This window comes from Aptenodytes forsteri, unplaced genomic scaffold, assembly GCF_000699145.1.
Source record: "Aptenodytes forsteri isolate BGI_AS27 unplaced genomic scaffold, ASM69914v1 Scaffold258, whole genome shotgun sequence".
NCBI lineage: Eukaryota > Metazoa > Chordata > Aves > Sphenisciformes > Spheniscidae > Aptenodytes > Aptenodytes forsteri.
In genome coordinates, this window is record NW_008795250.1 from 187,174 (window position 1) to 205,919 (window position 18,746).

The 18,746-nt window shown below is 39.3% G+C and overlaps 1 protein-coding gene across 1 annotated transcript in view; it reads left to right on the top strand.

The window, feature by feature from the left end:
- The window catches only part of TMEM266 (transmembrane protein 266), a 60,761-nt gene that overhangs the window by 11,127 nt on the left and 30,888 nt on the right, over positions 1-18,746 (top strand). Inside the window, exons 3-4 of the mRNA XM_009278829.1 lie at positions 3,308-3,462; positions 9,015-9,088. Coding sequence (XP_009277104.1) covers positions 3,308-3,462; positions 9,015-9,088 — 229 coding nt within the window. The remainder of the gene's footprint in view (positions 1-3,307; positions 3,463-9,014; positions 9,089-18,746) is intronic.

Sequence of the window (18,746 nt, forward strand, 5' to 3'; positions counted from 1 at the left end):
CTGAGCATGACGTCCCATGGTATGGAATGTCCTTTTGGGCAGTTGGGGTCAGCTGTCCTGGCCGTGCCCCCTCCCAGCTTCTTGTGCACCTCCAGCCTTCTCAGTCGGTAGAGGTGGGAAACTGAGAAGTCCTTGACTAGTGTAAGCATTACCTGGCAACAACTAAAACATCGGTGTGTTATCAGCATTGTTCTGGTCCTAAATCCAGGACACAGCACTGTACCAGCTACTAGGAAGGAAATTAACTCTATCCCTGCCGAAACCAGGACAATGGTTAGTATGTAATCTCTTCATGAAGTTATGAGCTGTGTAAATTAACTTTTATTTTTTTGAAAGGTTTGTGTAGCTGAGTTTCTAATCTGAGCTTTAAACTTAGTGTAGCTTTGCAGTATCGCAGGGGAAATGGCCAGGATTTGGAAGGTAAGTTTAAACCCACACTAATTCTGGTAGGGATTTGTTTTTCTCAAATACCAGATTTCTCATCTGTTGAATAGATAAGCCCTTACATCAGCAGGGAGAGATACAACTCTACTAAGACAGTTAACAGGGTTGAAGGAGATGAGGAGATTTGTGTATTAGGAGTCAGTGTGGTTAGCATGTCAACAGGTTTATCTAAAATATATTTCTAGTTGGATTATAGTTCCTTTTATTAGTGTCTATCCTTTACAAGAGGTAAGAACTAAAAAAACCCCAAAAACGGAAAAACAACCCAAGGCAAGATCAGGACTCTACTATACAGGAGTGTAGAAGTAGCAGGGAATGAGCTAGCTAAGCAGCGCCCAGGAAAGAAACCATCCAGTGCTCCTTTTAGAGCACAGTGTGATTGTTAATGTCAGTGGATTCAGAGGACTTGGAGGAGGTCTGGGAAGAGGTCTGCTAGGCAGTGGTGTGAAGATGCTAATCACTGTCCATTCACAGCACAAGTGTTGAACAAATGCACCTTGGTGTAATAAATTAAGATGTCAAACTGGAGGTGCTTTTTCAGTGCTTAAATTTCAAACACTTTTGTGTCTTTGAAATCAATTTATATATTTTTATGAGTGATATATAGGTGTAAACATGCAGATGATCTGCACTCGACCTCTTAAGTTGATTGCTTTTCCAATCGTAAACTGATAGTTTCATTCAGAAGCTTTTTGGAATCCGTGGAATATTGGTAATGCACAGACAGAATAACTTTACATTCTTTAGCATTCTATAACTAATGGTTATCGTGGCTATATGTAATGTGTACTGAGTATCATAGTTGACTATTCTTACTGGTACATTTGGTATATTTGAAAATCTCGACTACGTAGAGCTTTTAAAGGAATGTACTTAGGCCCTCTACTGATCATTCTGAGAATAGGAAAGAGGAAAAACTGCCGTGCAGTATTAAAATGCTGGCAAAACGGGTCTTTCTGGAAATGGGAAGATAAATGTAGGAAGAGGATACAACTAAAAACTGTTCTATTTAAACAGGGCCATTCCCTAGGATTCTTTTTAGAAAGATCTTAAAAAAAAAAAAAACCCCAAACCCCAAAATACCAATTGCAGAAAGACAAGTTATCCTGTTTTGAGATGATGTAAAATAAAATCCATTAAAAGATCAAGTTTGCAAAGAGGCCCTATCCCAATGCCTTTTTTTCCTTATGTTTTAAAAATACCTATTTAAAATCTAGTGCATTCTGCATTCAGGCTAGAACCATAACAAAGTTAAACTAAGGGCAAGTTCCTGATAGTAACACTTGTCAAATCTTCTCTGAAGTTTTAAGAGTCAATTGAGGAGGTCTTTTACGGTCAGGTAATCAGGCAATCTGAGTACAAGTGTTTAGTTGATATGCTTAATTCTGAGAAGCTGCTTGAAAGTGTCAAATCTCTGAGCACCGCTTAGCATCACTTTCTCCCTCATTTTTGAGTGTGGGTATGTCAGGGAATGTTTTGCTATGTTTTTCCAAGTGTTTGATTGTAACATGAGTTATTGAGTCTAGAGCTGTTTATTTGGAATTGATCAGTATCATCATATCTTCTTGTATACCATTGATTTCTGTGTATTGATACTTTAGTTCAGACAGTGTGGTTACTGCACCACACTTCTGTATGCTTGCAGCTTCTTAAACCCTAGTTAATAAATCATGTCAGCTCTTTATTAGCTAATGTGTATTTACAGTGCTTTGAAAACATGAAGTGTCAGGCAAGCATCAGAACTTTCAGAGGTGGGCCAGTAGAAGAACATTACAAAATGCTATGATGAGAAATGATACAATACTGTATCAAAGTGAAACTGTGGGGGGATTTTAGGAGAAAACAAGTATCAGGATGGGCTTTATGCTTCTGAAGTCCATGCTACTATTATTCCTATTACAAATATTTAAAAAAAAAAAAAAATTTAACAACCCACTTGGAAATGTGTATCTGCATTAGCACAATACTAGTGCAACATTTACTGATGCAACTTCCTTCCAGAGGTCCTCCTAGCCTCCTCACAGCTCCCTTCATCTTGCCTAAACCTTTTTCCTCCAAAACAAGGTGACCTCATCTAAACTAGGTTTGAGAGCAGTCCCTGGCGTATGCTGTCCCCAAAACTGTGCTACCCCAAACTCTGGGAAGGTCCTTTTTGGCCTGGTCTGGAAACAGATTGGTGAGAGTTAGACAAGTAGACAAGCTAGACAGCCTTGGCCAGTGGCTTGACTTTGCCAGGCTGTGTATATTTGCTAGTATAGGTGTAGCTGTGGAGTCACTGAGCTTATTCTTTGGTGTTTTCCAGATTCCTGTTGCTCTTTTCCATGATGTCATGGACCAATTGCTGCAAACCAAATTTGGCAGCTCTTGTCTGATTTGTCTCGTACTAGAACAGGGATAAAGGTGCATGACCATAAAATTCAATAGCAGAGAAATTCTTAAAAAACATCATTAGCTTCTAACCTAGCAGCAGAGTCCTGCTATGCCTTGGTACTCGCAGATAAGTGAGTGCAGCATGTGTGTCAAAATAAAAACACATGAAAAATAGTAAGACAGGAAGAAAGTAGAAAAGTACGTATGATAATTAGGGTTGCATTACTCAGTGCATTGGAAGGCACTTGAACACCGGTACGCTCCAGAGGGTTAGAGAGCCACACAAGATCCCCAGGGTGAAGGTTTTTGTGAAGTGTTTTTCTTGGTAAAGAAACCAATAAAAGTGAGTTTTGAAAAGTCTTTGTACATTATTGCTGAGTGTGTCCATAACAGCAGAGCTTGTAATTTTGAGTTCACTGCTCTTTAGCTCTCTTCCTTTTTCACTACTTCTTCTTTTCTTTTCTTGTTTTTCCTCTTAATTTTATTTCCTTAGATCTAACTGGCTAAAACCATGCTGTGGGAGACGAGCAGCTGTGTGGCAGGTATTTTTGCTCAGTGCAAGCCTCAACAGTTTCCTGGTAGCCTGTGTAGTATTGGTGGTGATTCTTCTGACTCTGGAACTCCTAATAGATATAAAGCTTCTCCAGTGTGAGTAGGAGGATTATTATTTTTTTTTTAATTTTGATGAAATAAAGGCTTAACGTGCTGGGAGGTGTTTGAAGGGGGGGAGGATGGTGGGGATTTTTTTTTCCTACCATTTAAATGATTACTAGGCTAGGTAAGAAATGTGTTTTTGTGGAACCTTGGTATAGTGAAGTCAGTCTCTTCCTTATTTTGCTGACCAAATTCAGTACAGGACAAATTTTCAAAGGATACAAGTAGAGTGTACGTGCAGAGATCTGCACATATTGTCATTAGTACTGGAAAAGGTCTGTCTTACAGACACACTGTATACACTGAAGAAAGATCATTTGTGCGTCACTAATCTCTGATACTTTTCATGTGCACGTGGATAGACAGAAGCGATGAACTTGGTACTATCTCTATTATTAATTTACTTCAACTGAGTGGGTAGGAATTGAAATTATGGATTTCTATCTTGTAATGCACTGAAATGATAGAGATTTTCATTCTACTTTGCTAATACACTGGGAGTCAAACAATAGCTTAAATGGAGTTTTGCTTTATCTGAATTCACTCTACGCAGGTTCCACAATGGAAATTTTAATGCTGCTGTTTTGCTTCCTAATTCATCTTTTTTTTTCTACTGCTCTTTTCCTCCATTCCCCCCACCTTTTTTTTTTGCTTTTATGATACAAAGCTGACATGAACACAAATACCAGCTACATTTTTCCCTATGCTAAATGTTGACGAGCAGCCTCTAGCATCTCTATAGAATCTCAGATATGTTGAAATGGCAGTGATGGGGTTCAGACAATCCCATAAATACAAGAATACATAGCATGAGAGAGTCACGGTCTGGTATCTTCTATGGCAACTTTAAACTGAGCAAACGAACTTTGTATTCTGTTGAAGTCCTTTTATTTTTGTGATTTGTCAATTGATACTAGTGGAGTTAGATTTCACTGTAAAGATTTAGGTATTGCAGTTTTATTAAGATTACTTTAGGGGACTTTATTGATAATTGCAGCTATTTTATAAACCCTGTGAGATGAATAAATGACTAAGCTGTCTTTCCACACCGTTGCCCACCATTTACACCCCTGTCTGTCTATACTGCACACACTGTTCTGAACATGGCCACTCCGTTACAGTTGTTATTTTCTGTAGTCTCTGTTGATTTACCATTTTGGATGAGGAAGCCCAGAATTTGGACAAGTCTGCTACCTTCAAAAAAAGTCAGGAATGCTAATTATGGGTGTAAGTCCTTAAAAATTGAATGAGGAAGAAGCTTTCAAGAGTATTTATTGAGGTGCCACATCTTTCTGTTAATGTAGAGAAATGTCACTTCCTGTAGAGCCAGAGTTTAAAAACTGTTTCTGTTGATTTCTCTTAGATTTTCAACACAGTTTTGGAGACTCTTCTCTGGAAGCACCTGCTTTCTTACCATTTATTTTCTGAAGAAGGCTTTCTTTTAGGGATCATTCCTCCTCTATGTGTCTAGTGCATGTGATACTCTTAAAAGCTCTGCAGCTTACGCCTTGTGCATGACCTATAGGTGTCTGGTCAAGCCAGGTGATTTCACTGCCCCAGCCTGTATGGATTTTCTCAGCACCTGAGAAAGGACCCATTCTGCTCTATGTTGCTACTTTGCGTTTTAACTAATGCATCAACCCATCAGGCTTCTTGCCTTTGTTACGTTGAATACCTTCTATTTTGTTTTAAATCAGATAAAGGCTGTCTTGGTGGGGCTGATACAAGTATTGCAGTTGTGTCATATGAGGAATGTGTGTCACTTACCTTAAGGTTTTAAAAAGCCATTAGGCCATAATTATGTTTTTCAAAAATGTAATTACGGTTTTAAATGATTCCTTGTGCTATATGAAATCAACCAATGCATTAGGACATGTTACAGCACATCACTGCCAATTTTGTTCATAATAACAACTGCTAATCCACATTAGAGACTGTAATTACTTAGGGAGCCTCCTTTTTTTAAAAAAAAAACAACAAAACAAACTGGTGTTTTCTTTGGCTGTGGCATTTTGAGAGCATCATTTTCCTCTCATACTTTTAGTGCAGTCTTTGGTTGCACTGTGCACACTTCTCCCATACATAAAACTGTCAGTGCCAGTGATGGAGACCACATTTGCAAGTGTGTAGGTCACACACAGGAAAAGGACAGAGACCTTTTAGGGTATTTTATCACAAAGCATATTCATGCCGGAATTAGAAACCCCAGAAAGCAGAGGACATGTAATAGGTCTTTTATATAGGTCTCTGTCCTATAATCAGCTTTTTTAGTCCTATCTTCAAAGCTGTTCACATGCATTAACAAAATAATGTCTTAATACCTTGTGATGTTTTGCAAATGCAGAAATAGATGTATATCAAGTCACTTGCACCTCATTTCAAAAAAAGAGGGTCATGGCAGGTTCCAACCCCCACTCCTCAGAAATATAGAGCCTGCTGTCCCTTTCTCGTCTTCAGTAGTTTTGGGGGAATGCTACTCAGGAAATCATCTTAGTATTGCCCTCCTTCTGCAATCAACTACAGCAGGTGTGTCTGTAAAAGGCATCAGGCCTTCCTGAAAACTGTGAAGCTGAAAGCTCCGCTCCTGTCCATTTGGTTGCTGGATCAGGGCCCTGTCTGAGTACATGCATAGCTGTGCAAAGAAAGTGCACGTTGCGGTGCAGCAGTGCCTCAGTCAGAACGGGTTCAGGGCTTGCCCAGACCATGCAGTGAGCATCTGCTGCCTGCTCCTTGCAGAAGCAGTATGGTTTGTATCTGCCAGGAAATCATCATCAAGAACAACATCCACTGAAAGCAGGCGCTGGTAATACAAGCTTCTATAATGGCCACTCAGGGTTTGTCAGGATGTATTCTTCATCCCTCCCCTCCTGGATATACATTTTGAGGAGATGGGAAAGGGAGGGAAAGGGGGAGGAGATAGTCTGAGGTTGGCTGTACTCTGAATTTTATACTGAACCATCTTCTTCATGACTAAAAAGCATCTGGATTTGCATTCACTTCTTCCCCGTAGCACCAGACATGCAAAATGTCAAATAAAGCAGAACTTTTTGGCTTTTAGCTACAATTTGGGGGAAAAAAGGTTAAAAGTTCAACAAATGTGAAACTCTGTTCCAGATAAAAGTAGAAGCTGAATAGCTTAGGTGCTTTGCCTCAAACTGAATCCCAGTGATGTATTCAAACCACCACAGAGCAGGGGTGAGCGCCTCTTGGAGAAGACCCTTCTCCCGTTTTTGTAGTTTTTCATTGCATTTTTGAAAGGGAGTGTTTTGGAAGAGGCAAATATCCAGATTTGGTGTATGGGCTAGTGATTCAGCTCTTGTACAAAAGCTTCTTGCTTGGAAGGCTTTTTCAAATTTACTGTTTTACTGGCAATTTAATTGCACACTGTCTGGCAGCGCATCCAGTGCTCTGTTACAGTTAGTGCAGCATCAGAAATTGATTTTCTTTCCAAATTCGTGGTTGCTATATCTTTTTTGTCCACTAAGGGGCAGCTAGAGCCTTGTATGTCAATCGAGAGCTGTTGGAGAAACAGCTTACAAATGGTTTCCATTTCTTGTTCTTTATGCCACCCTCTAAAGACAGTGTCTTGGGAAAGTTAAATGTATTATATTTTGCCCATTTGTTTCATTTTAAAGTAGTTCCTCTGCTGCACAACAGCAAACTCTCTCTCATCAAGCCCAGCTGTGAGAGTTCCAGTGGCAGCCCATACGAAGTTTTCTTTGTATCCTGATTTCTTCCTACATCCCTTCCCTCCCCTTCCCATTTTAATCAGTTTTAATTTTAAAATAAGATGCTTTATTTAGTGCATGCCCTGTATGTTCTTGGGACTTAGTTAATTCTGTCACAGTCTTGCATCTCTATGCACACGGCCATCAATTGCCTTAAACTTTGCTGTTACACAGTAATTCTTTGAAACTGCAAGACCGCACAGACTATTTTAATCTGTCTGCTGTAGGGATGGTAGACTCACAAATACCCTGAAGTAAAGACAGAATTTTTTGTCTTCATTCCCTTATTCCAAACTTGAGAGCATGTGACCTTCAGAGTAGGAGTTGCCAGCAGTTCAGATACTGGACCCTTTCAGCTTTCTGCTTTGTTTTGCCAGCAATGAAGGGAACTTTGATCACAGAATTTCAGTTGAACTTACTTATTAAGGAATCTTCCAGATTTCAAGAGATTCATTTAAGCCCATAAAGGCAACCCATATCATAGAGCTTCTTATGTAGTCTTGCAGCAAACTCATTTGTCTGAGTTTATTTCATTTTACTTACAAAGCAAAATAAGTTGAATCAAATGAAAGCCTGATTTAATGCCAGTGAGTGTCTGTGCAAGGCTTTAGTACTCTGTAAAATCATACTTCTAATAAATTCAGATAAGTTTTCCTGAGTGTTCCTGCTAGTCAGTTCCTGAAAGGACTTTTGTTCAAAGTCATTCCACTTTGAAAGTGGAATAACTACCTCAACAATCTGCATGCATAAAGAGTACCTATATGGGAAGTTAGTGTGTAGAATCCAGAGTTTCATAAATTACCATTTTAACTTACCCTTTACAGACTTCTTTTCATGGAGGAGTTTGAAATGAAGTGAACATAAGTGATTTTAATGGCTACTGTCTTGCTGAAAAAGAGTGCTTACAAGGGAAATTGTGTGTCTTAACCAATTACTTAAACTGGAATTTTATTTCATGTACTGTAACTTTCTTGGGTGTTCTCGTAGAAACTTGCTTAAAGACAAAGCTGTCCATGACAGCCACGTTTCCTGAAATAGACTGTACAAAAATAGTCACATTATGTTTGTTGTACAAATTAGAATTGCTGATATTTCACAAACTTCTTAAAATTAATATGTTAAGATTTGATCTTATTAACAATGACATTGGTTCTTTCTGTTGCTTCTCTCGCTATAGTTTTCCTAGAGTCAAACTTGACTCTGAGAGGAATGGGATTCTGAGCCAGTCACAGCTGTCATGCCACATCTGGAGAGCTGTACAAAAGTCTACCAATCTAGGTTATTTATTTAGATGATAGAAAAGTATTTTGAAGCCCAGTTTGAGCACTAGTTTTTAAGCACCTGTTCCAGATAATTACTGGTCTTCTGAGCTGAATTGTCAAAAGACTGAATACAAGGAATGTTGTGGGGATAGTAGAGCATTCTTTTTCCTTACAGGATTCTAACTCTGGGTTTTTAGGTATACAGGATTTAGTCATACATCTCGTACTAAAGCAGTGCATGGAGTGAGAGCATGGAGCAGTGACAGAGCATCAAAGACCCAAAATGTGTATGTCAGCACTTACCGGCAGTCTTATCTGTAAAAACTCCCATGAACAGCTGCTGTGGCTGCTAACATGCTGGCCTGAATTAGGGTGAGCAGCTGACAGGGCTGGAGTTCCATGTCCCATTACATCCCATCCCCTTTCTGGTACTTCTATTACAAAATTTAAGAAAGCAAGCTTCATCCATATGTAAGTTGTAGCAGTACTAATTATATTAAACGTAAGTTGCATTCTGCTACTATAATGATGCTTCATTGTATTGTGTTAATTGCAGTTTCAAGTGCTTCACAGTTTGCAGGAATAATTCACTGGATCAGCCTAGTCATCCTGTCTGTTTTCTTTTCAGAGGTACGTATAATCAAAGTCTTTCACTACATACAGAACTGCAAAGTATTTTTATGCTGTCACTGGAATTAGCAAGAGTTTAACAGTAATTTGACTGTGATAAATGTAGCACAGTGTACAGAAAGAAAGTGTAAAAAAAAATAAAAGAAAAAAAAATTAACAGTTGCCGCTCCTACTGAGCAAACTAAAAAATCTTGTTTAGATTAGCACTGTTTGTCAGTTGCATAGAATTGGCAAGGAAACATGGAAGATACTGTCTTACAAATTATAACTGGAAGACTACAAAAAGAAATAATCATCTCCAAAGTGCTACAGGCACGGAACAGGACTAGTTTCATCCATTTGTTCTCACAGAAATCTTATCAGTGTCACTGGGTATAAGGTATAGGAATAAGATACATTATTAAAGAATAAAGATCCACAGTTTTTTTCTACAAAAAGATCTGTTTTAAGAATGGAATTATCTCCTCTCACAATTTATGTAGGTAGTTTAGATGTTCTAGGTTGCTGCATATAGACACAGTAAGAGAATGAAACAAATGGTGAATTTCTTTGCAAAAATTTGTATGAGTGTATGCATTGGAAAAGGCTGTAGTCGTGATATAACAAACGACCAAACTGGGATAATCTGTTTTAGTTTTCAACTTTATTCCAAAAAGAAGTCATTGGTATTGAGACATTTAGACTACTCCTGAAATATCCCAAAATATTTTTAAGGCTGTTTTTCCAGGTCATAATGTGTTACTTGTCACAAAAAAGCATTTTATGTTTGTTAAGTTGGAAGACAGCTTGGACTCAAATATTTAAAAATATTTTTTCTAGTTCCATAGGAGAAAATATTATCATTCAAACAGATGTTAGTCTTCACTCTGCGGTTAATTTAGGTGAAGGTTACAAAAAAAATCCCGTCAAAAAACAGGGAGCTGTGATATCCGCAAACGATTTGATAGATCACTTGTGTTGAATTCATACTCACCATATTATACTACTGCTTATTTCCATGGTTCTATTAATGAAATACATTTATTTACATATATCACTTTGTGTTTCTACTTTGTATTTCTACTCATAACAGGGATTTTCTAGCTGGTGTTGCCAGACTGTCAGTGGGTACTTTCTGAAAGGATTCCTTGTTAACAGGCAGGGGTATCCTAGCCTTCTGGTGCTGCAGTTACACAAATAGATATGATTACTTTCCCCATCGTTTGACGGTGATTGTGGGTTGTAGGATACATGTAAACTGACTGAAAAAAAGACCTCTAAACAATTAAAAAATTTTGCGGAGTCTTTCCTTTGTGAATTGCACATCCTCATTCTCAAAGACTCAGGTTTGCTAGATGGAGTCCATTCCTTGTAAAGAAACACTTTCCCCTCTCCCCCAGGATCTTTCTTCAGTGGGGATTAGCACCCTGGAGCTCCCTGTAATCCTGAGCTTCCCAACAGGATCAGCTTGTAACTCTGCTGCTAGCAGCATGGCTGCACATGCACGCTTACCTGATCTTCATCGCTTTCTGGAGCTTGTCTCACAAAAAACTTCTCCTGTGGTCCTCAATTTCCTTCTGGTGGGGTGTAGTCTCAAGTTCTGTTTTCATTCACTTTTACCACCAACCACTCTTCTCAAACCCTGACACAGTGCCTTGCCTCTGTATCCCTTCCATAGTTCAGTTCATATGCTGACACTTTTTGGTTGGTTGGTTGTGGCAGTGCAGGCAGATCCTCAAGGCCAGTATTCATCTGTCTCAAGGAAGAAATTAGCTGTTTCAGTTCTGCTGAGACGGAGTACCCACATAAGTGGATGAACTGGTTCAGAAGTGTTTTGCAGGAAAACGATAACAGAAATACTTCACAGAGCCAAAACTGGTTGCCTGATTCACCATCCTCATTTTGGATGTGTTGGCTTTTCTCCTTCTTTCTGTATTAGGTATTTGGAACTACTTTTCTTTGTCTACTTGCTGTTCTCATTTTTTATAAACTTCTTACCACTGACTATTATCTGTTTCTGTCTTCCAAAGTATCTTCCTTGACCTATTTGATTATGGTTTGAATTTACACCAAAGAAAAATGAGGCCACAAGGCAGCCATGTAAGGTGCACAGAGGAGGGTAGATTTTTGGATATTGGTTCATGTGGCAGCTCAGAGTCCTTGACTGGGTTAGAGCAACAGAGGTGGCTCCACAGAGCAACTGGATGTGCTTCAAAGACACAGATCTGGAAGAGAATGAAGGTGTACCTTTCCTACTGGGTTTGCTGGGGTTGGCCTTGTGCCAGGTTGGTTTAATGAGCAACAGCATGTATGTCTGTGTTGAAATGCGTCTCATCAGAGGAAAAACAGAGGGCTTAATTTTTTCTCATCCAAATCAAAAACTTTGATTTTTCAAGAGGTTACGAAATATTGCAAAAATTGCAGATCACAGAAATTTATTTTTTTTCATCCATCTTAATTTTATTTACTCTTTTCGGCCTTCAGAGGATTTTTTTGCCCTCTGATTCACAGTACCATGAGTCAGCTGTCTGTGTTTGGAATTATTTGTTGATAAGATTGTGTGTTATAGTGAGATTTTGCAGTCTGCAACTATTCATGCCAGGATGATTTTCCAGAGATGAGCAGGTTTAATTAGTTTGCTGGGATATAACAGGCAACTGCTGGGGATGGATTAGTCCTTCAGTCAGTGCCTTTTTCCTCAAAGCAAGGGTTCAGGGTTTCTGGTGCTCAGAAAGGGTTGTTTCCATAGCAAGTACCATGTCCTAAGTTTGGATGTTTATTATTTATTCTGTAGTTCGATTCCCATTATTTGTAAGTGTGGTTCAGAAAGGCCTCAACTCAGACTCAGAGAACAAATAATACAAAGTTGTAAAAGACTTGTTAAAAACCAGAAAACTTTCAGCACCAAATCTGAATGTTTTGGAAAAATATGACTGATTAAAAGCTGGTGCTATAAAGGCATTGCAAGTAATTACAGTCCTGTCATGTTGAAGTTAAACAGGCACTGGCTTTCTGCTTGGTTAAAATGAAGGGGACAAACATGCCAGCAGCTGGCAAATGCCAGCAGAACAGCTGCCAACAAAACTAAGTAGCTACTCTCACAGCATATTCCTGCTCTCTCTACACTTGTGTTATAGCCACAAGCCGTAAAGGAATTTATTGCACTTTGTTAATTTTATATTCTCTGTCACTGTCTGTGACTTTCCACATTAAACTATCCTTATTCAAGTGACGTGCACATCAGCTCTTTTTGCTCTATTTGAACAGGATTTACTAGTGGTGATGATTCTGTATGTTTGTCTCTGTTTACATACATCACTATGATTTGTCTGTGCACCAAATGTTACCCAGATGTTAAGACAGAAGAGAAGAGAAAGACACTGGGGTGGAAACCCCAGTACGAACAGCAAGGCAAGGCCGGGGTTACACCCTATCAAGAGGGCAAATTCAGCCTTGGTAATAGTTGGCTGAGAAAAGGAAGATGGGGAATGTCACAGTGGTTTGGTAAGTGGATTGGAGTCTGCTTGTATTTTAATAGTCTTATCACATTGCCACAAATACTTGATTCTGTAGCTGTTGTTCAGTTCTGCTTTTCCACTAAGATTGATGAGACTGTCTGCGTGCAAGAATTGAGTTCTTTGGTATTAGTTGTTTGCATTGCTCTGTATGCGCTTCAGTCAGCCAAGCACTCAGGCATTCTGCTAGCTTTCAGCACTTTCCCTGGGAGTAACGAAGTCTTCTGATGTGCTTAAAGTTAGGCAGTCATGGAATTGCAACTTTTTTCCTGCATCTATGTCCAAGAAACGAGTTCTCAAATTGAGTAGAGTAAGTCTGGGGTCCTAGCTGATAAAGAATTTGTTTCATTAGCTATGGCTCACAAGTGCATTTTAGTTTTTCACTTTTAGGAGGAAAAAAAAAACCACGACTTTCCTCATCCTATATGTTAAAAGGAAGCGTTCGTAGTAGTCTGACACTTTACTCCTTGTTAATAGCAATCCTTGGAAGGAATAAAACCTACTAAGGAAGACCCCACTATTAGGGTTCTGTGAAATAGGAAAAACATCCCAAATGACAGACCTAAGAGAAAATAATGTCCTTCCTATATAGATTTTTCATACCAAATTCATCATTTTATATTAGAGAAATCAGTTATGTTACTTTTGTTACATTTTTTGTAAGCTTCAAACAGCTGAGCAGAAAGATAATAATCTTCTATTAATTCTATAATTCTTCCATAAGCTGTGGCTTCTTTTCTGGATGTTTGCTTTCATTCCATGTACACACAACTTTTCTCATGGTGCATAAATGCACTGCTGGCTGTGTATGTTTTTGTTTTTTAAAGGGATTGATTAGAGGGGATCTAGGAACAAAGATGGGTTTTATATGCTAATATAATTTGTAAAGGTAAATTTAAGCTTCCTTCTTTGCTAGTGTGTAAAAAAAATAAATATTTAATATACTGTGAAATTTCTTTTCTAACCGCTTTTCTTGCGTCACAAAAAAAAGTTGTTACCAGGGAAAATGGTTTTGTAGAGGTCTAGGAATTTAGCTAGGCACCTTCCTGGAATGCCAGTCTGCCCATTTCACTTCCAAGAATATACCTGACTTACATGGTGTGCTCTATCAGTGCTTCATCTGTGCTTTCATCTCTTGATAGTGACAGTCCAGCACCTTCTACACGGTGCATTTCAAAGATAAGAATTAGCGCTAGTGTCAACATGCCCAGAGGGAACTTCTGATGCAAGGTTGCTTAAGACCAGCTTTCTATCCAATCTGCATTTACGTTATGGTAGAATACTGCGTCTCTAGTAAGCCATTTCTATTCCTGAAAAGCCCTTTCAAATCCATCCAGAGTTGTCAGTTTAAAATTCATTATTTTTCTCCATATTCTAAGAACAAATACTGTGGGAGAACATAAGAACAAATATAACTGCAGTGTTTATGCAAAGCTGCATTTGGATACTATATGATATCATAATAGAGTATTAGTGGTAGTCAGTGAAAAAGAATGTATTGCATCTGTTAGTGTCACCAAGCTTTTGCAGTTAATTATTTCGATGTAACCACATGTGCTAATAGAGCCACAGCAGTTAGAGAGTACAGTACACGGGGAGCGTTTTGTACTGGGTGATATGTGAGGTGAGGTCAGTAGTTACACGTTTCCTTTCAGAGCCATGATTGAAGAGAAACCATGTAAGGAGGATGCCTATGCACTGGAAACAGAAGGATGTCTCAGTTTAAAGATGCTAACGTGTTCCTTCATGCTCTGGTGGCCTGGGGATAGCGTGCACTAGAACAGCTAATGAAGTATCTCAGGACAGGCACACCAGAAGATGGCACAAGAAGATTCTTTTAAGTAGTGAATGAGCTGAGGCCGCTGCAGAGTGACCCAAACCAGAGAGGTTATAAATTACAGATTGGGTACAAGGTGTTCTTTCTGGGAAGGATTTCGATAAATATTTGGTCTTATGAGATATATCCAAAAGGCAGAAGCTTAATCTTCAGAGTTTCTGTACAAGCCAGAGGTAAAGACCCTCTGTAACAGATAGTTTTGTGGCAGTGGAAGGAAGCGCTCTTCTAAAGACACCCTTTCCACCCCACTCCATCCTGTCTCTTTCTTGTACAATCACTACCCCTTCTTGAAATGCAGAGTTGCTCTGCTTTGCTGTTAGCTAAACCTGGTGGACCTGCTTCACCTCCCATGCTGCCTGCTTTTGATTTCTTTACGCTGCGGATGAATTTGGCACAGTGAGTCACTGAGTAGTAAATTGTGTATTAACTGTGCAAGCAAAAAAATATTTAAAATTACCTAATGTACATTGCAGTCAGCTGACAAATGTAGCTAGCTCATGCAGATTGTGGGAATTCACATGGCTGGCTCAGCAAAGGACTTGGCCAGGTTTCCCTACAAAATTAGAGAGAAAACCCGCAGCATCACACAGTTCTTCATAAACTTCACTGCAGCAGACAGTTAATGTTGGGCAAACAACTCTGTGTCACCAAGGGACACTGTCAACTTTTTCAGACAGAAATGTAATTTCAAATGGTTTAAAATTTTACTTTTATCAGGCTTTACTCGAACTTAAAGAAGTTAACAGAAGTGTTCAGTCATTTACCTTTTATTAGTGCACTGGACAGACTTTTATGTAATAATTTAGCTTTTCTCAGAAAACAAAAAATGTATTTCTACTAACTAAAAAAATATATATGTTAAGGACTTTCTAATTAAAAGATTTCCAGTCAAGAAAAGTTAAAGCATTCTTTTTCAAGTAAAAATAAACCAAGCTGGCAGTGGCCTTTAACAGAAAAGTACTCACACTGGTATTTAATGTTTGCTTTCAAATCTGTGTCCAAAAATGCAGAATGCCTGTAGTGTAATGCAAAACTATGTGTGTGCATTTGCTACAGTGCTGAAAGATGCCTGCACATCAGTAGGAAACAGCAGTGCTGCTCCATTTTTTCCCTATTTCTTGTAGATTCTTATGTCTACAAATGGCATAGTCGTGACTAACATTTATGTTTTGTCTGTGATGAATGTTACGGTTGCAATTCTCTTTTAATTCATATGCATTTTTCAGTTTGGTCCATGCACAGTGCGTAGGAAGTTTCTTGGATTATTAATTTCTGTCTGTTTTTTTCAGATTCTGCTACAGGTTCTCATTTTTTAAGTTCTGTTCAGAGAAAGTACACAAATGCAATATGTATTTGTTTGAAAGATATTTTTGATTGCTTAGGAAAAATACTAAAATGTTGTTTATAAGTAACGCCGATGCTTTCATTTCAGTCAAAGTATTTATTATATTGAACAGTCAGGGGGATTTGCCCAGTGACGTCTAAATTTGTTTGGTACAGACTCCTCTGGGTAAGAGTTATGGCAGCAGCAGTGGATGTGATCTCCAGCTTTGTACAAACAGAGGGAGAGTAGAGAAAGCTAAACCTAGTTTGGAGCTGCCACTAGTGAAGACTGGCCAGTGAGCAGTAAGTGTACGGCACCTGTGTCTCCAGATGCATGCAGTCTGTGACTCACTCATGGTACTTTCTTGGGGCGCCCAGTTCCCCCAGGGCACCAAGGAAAAGCTGCCTTACATGGCTTTTGTAACTTCAGCGGTGATGTGGGGGTTTTTTTTTGTTAAGAGTGACAAGCTGGCAGGTAATGCTGGTGCATAGCTTTAAGACCTTCCATACAGAACAAATGTTTTTAAAGCTTAACCCTCAGTTGTGCTCTGTTTGTTCTGAAGAGCGCATCTCTCAGATGGGGAGCTGGGTTCATTCTGCCCTCACGCTCTCCCTTCCTACAGTGTGTCTGCTCTAACTGAGAGCAAAGATGCTAATCATTAAGGCATTTTTTGTGAGGAAGAGACCTATCTTCTAGGGGTAGCACCATTACGGCATTAAATGTCTGCCGACTAGACTTCCAGTCATTGCTGACTTGTGCTGATTCACACCAGCAGACTGAAAATGAAAACATTTGTGCTAGCTTCCAGACTGTGGAACTGCTCAGACCCATTAATATGACAGTAGCACAGTCTGATTTAAACACTGCAGTGAGGAACTGAAAAGGCAAAAAGGAAAATCCTTTTTTATGTTCCCTCAACAGCCCCATGTTAAATCATATTTGGGGTTGTGAGGCAGTGTTTCTATTTTCTTTGTGCCTTATTATTTAAGTGAAAATACCTTTGTACACACCTGTCCAAAGGAAGAAAGATTTTCCCCGCCAGTTACTGTAAACATGTTAAGTGTTCAGCCGTCCTTTAGTTGCTCATTGACCTAGCACTTCATAAATGCTGCCTAAGCATAGAAGAAAATGAGCCAGATTTCTCTATGCTGTCAACAGGGTTGCTGTAGGAAGGGTAGCATCCCAGATTTTAAAGAAGGCACTGCTTTTCCTCATGCATTTCCCAATGGTTGCCTGCTGTGGAACTTGCTGTGGTGGACCCCAGGTTGACTTATATAGCTGAACCTATGGGCTCATGAGTAACTTGTACTTAAGCATTTTGTGCAGCTTCTCAATGAGGGGTGACGGAGGTGCTTACAGAGGAGCTGGGATGCTTTTGTCTGAAAGTCTTCTGCTCAGGGCCTGAGTTGAGGCTGCAGGAGTGCCTTGGTTGTACAGCAGCATCTGTACTTACACCTTGCGCTTACATCACATCATGCTGGTGAGTTTGGCGTCATTAAGGGATTTGAGGAGCTGCTGTTGTGCGTCTCTTCCTCCACATATAAGCCTTGAGCATATAGGTTAATAAGGAAATTGCTGTGAATAGCCTTATTCCTATGCTGCATTTGTAAAATGCTTTGGAAGTAAAATGTCCTTTTTAGGACTACAGACCAGCAGCATTAACAGTTTTTGGTGTCTGCATAGAGTATCATAATTTTTTGTAGAGGAAAGAGCGCGCTGCATTTTCCCTTCTGGCTAGCAACTCCCCTTCTCAGCCAGACTTGGCCAATGCTTCACGTACGCCATTTCTGAGTAAGCGTTGGCTGGTTCACTTTCCTGCTCATTGATGGTATGAGTCTGGGCTCTGAAAACACCGTATCTCCCACAGCAATGTCTCCCTCTGCAAAACAGGATTAAGTGCTGTTACCCAGGTTTGGAGTGCCAACATAGAGCTCAGCACAGTCATCCTGGGCCAAGTGAGGCAATTGGGCTCACCGGGGTTTGGCAAAACCATGCATAGGAACAAGTACTGAAAAATCCAGTGTTGTTCTGCAATTAGTTAGTGCTGGTATGTTTGGCATAAATTCAAAGTTGGTTGGGGTTTAGTATATTTGTATTTGTAATGAAGAGGAGATACATATATTCATCTCAGTCACTTACTTTTTTCTGCACAGTGCTTGGCATGGTCACCCCTCACACATAGGGCTGCCGAGCTCTTTGTCATTAGTACTGTTCTTTAATGGAGAAAGTAGCATTTTGATCTTTGCAAGGCACACAACTGCAGTTAGACTCTTCCTGTCTGTAGTGTCTGTCAAAATCTGACCTTGATGTTGCTATTGGCAGAAAACATCCCTACCAGTTACGCTTTTATGTGAATTCAATTTCAATCATGAGTTGGTTGATTGATTTTTATTTTTTTTAATTGCGTCTTCTGAAAGCCGTGTTAAAAATTAAGAAAGACGCCGTTGGATTTTTTTTAATGGGAATTCACCATTGGTTCATTCTGTGTTCTTTCTTTATTCCTTTTTTCTACCTACTGATGCTACTTACAGTTGTTTTGCTTAATAGAGGACGATCACAGAGATATTTTTCTCCCTTATCCGTTGAATTTTTTTTAATGGGAATTCATCATTGCTTCATTCTGTGTTCTTTCTTTATTCCTTTTTTCTACCTACTGATGCTACTTACAGTTGTTTTGCTTAATAGAGGACGATCACAGAGATATTTTTCTCCCTTATCCTATGACTTTCTGGGATTTTATAGTAAGAGAGCAACCCTGTACTCCAGAGGGGGAGAATAAGAGCTCTGCTCTTCAGATTGATGAAATGTCAGTATCTTTAGGCATCAAGAGGGGGCAGTGCCTCTTTTCTTTTCTTAGAAAATAGTAAGCACTGGCATACCAAAGATGGCAAGGAAAGAGAATCTTCCCACATTCCAACTGAGGGAGTCCCACAGTGGATCTTATATAGGCTTGGGTCAGGGGGCTGGGGTAGGGAGGGTTGGTGATCTAAATCTCACAAGTCT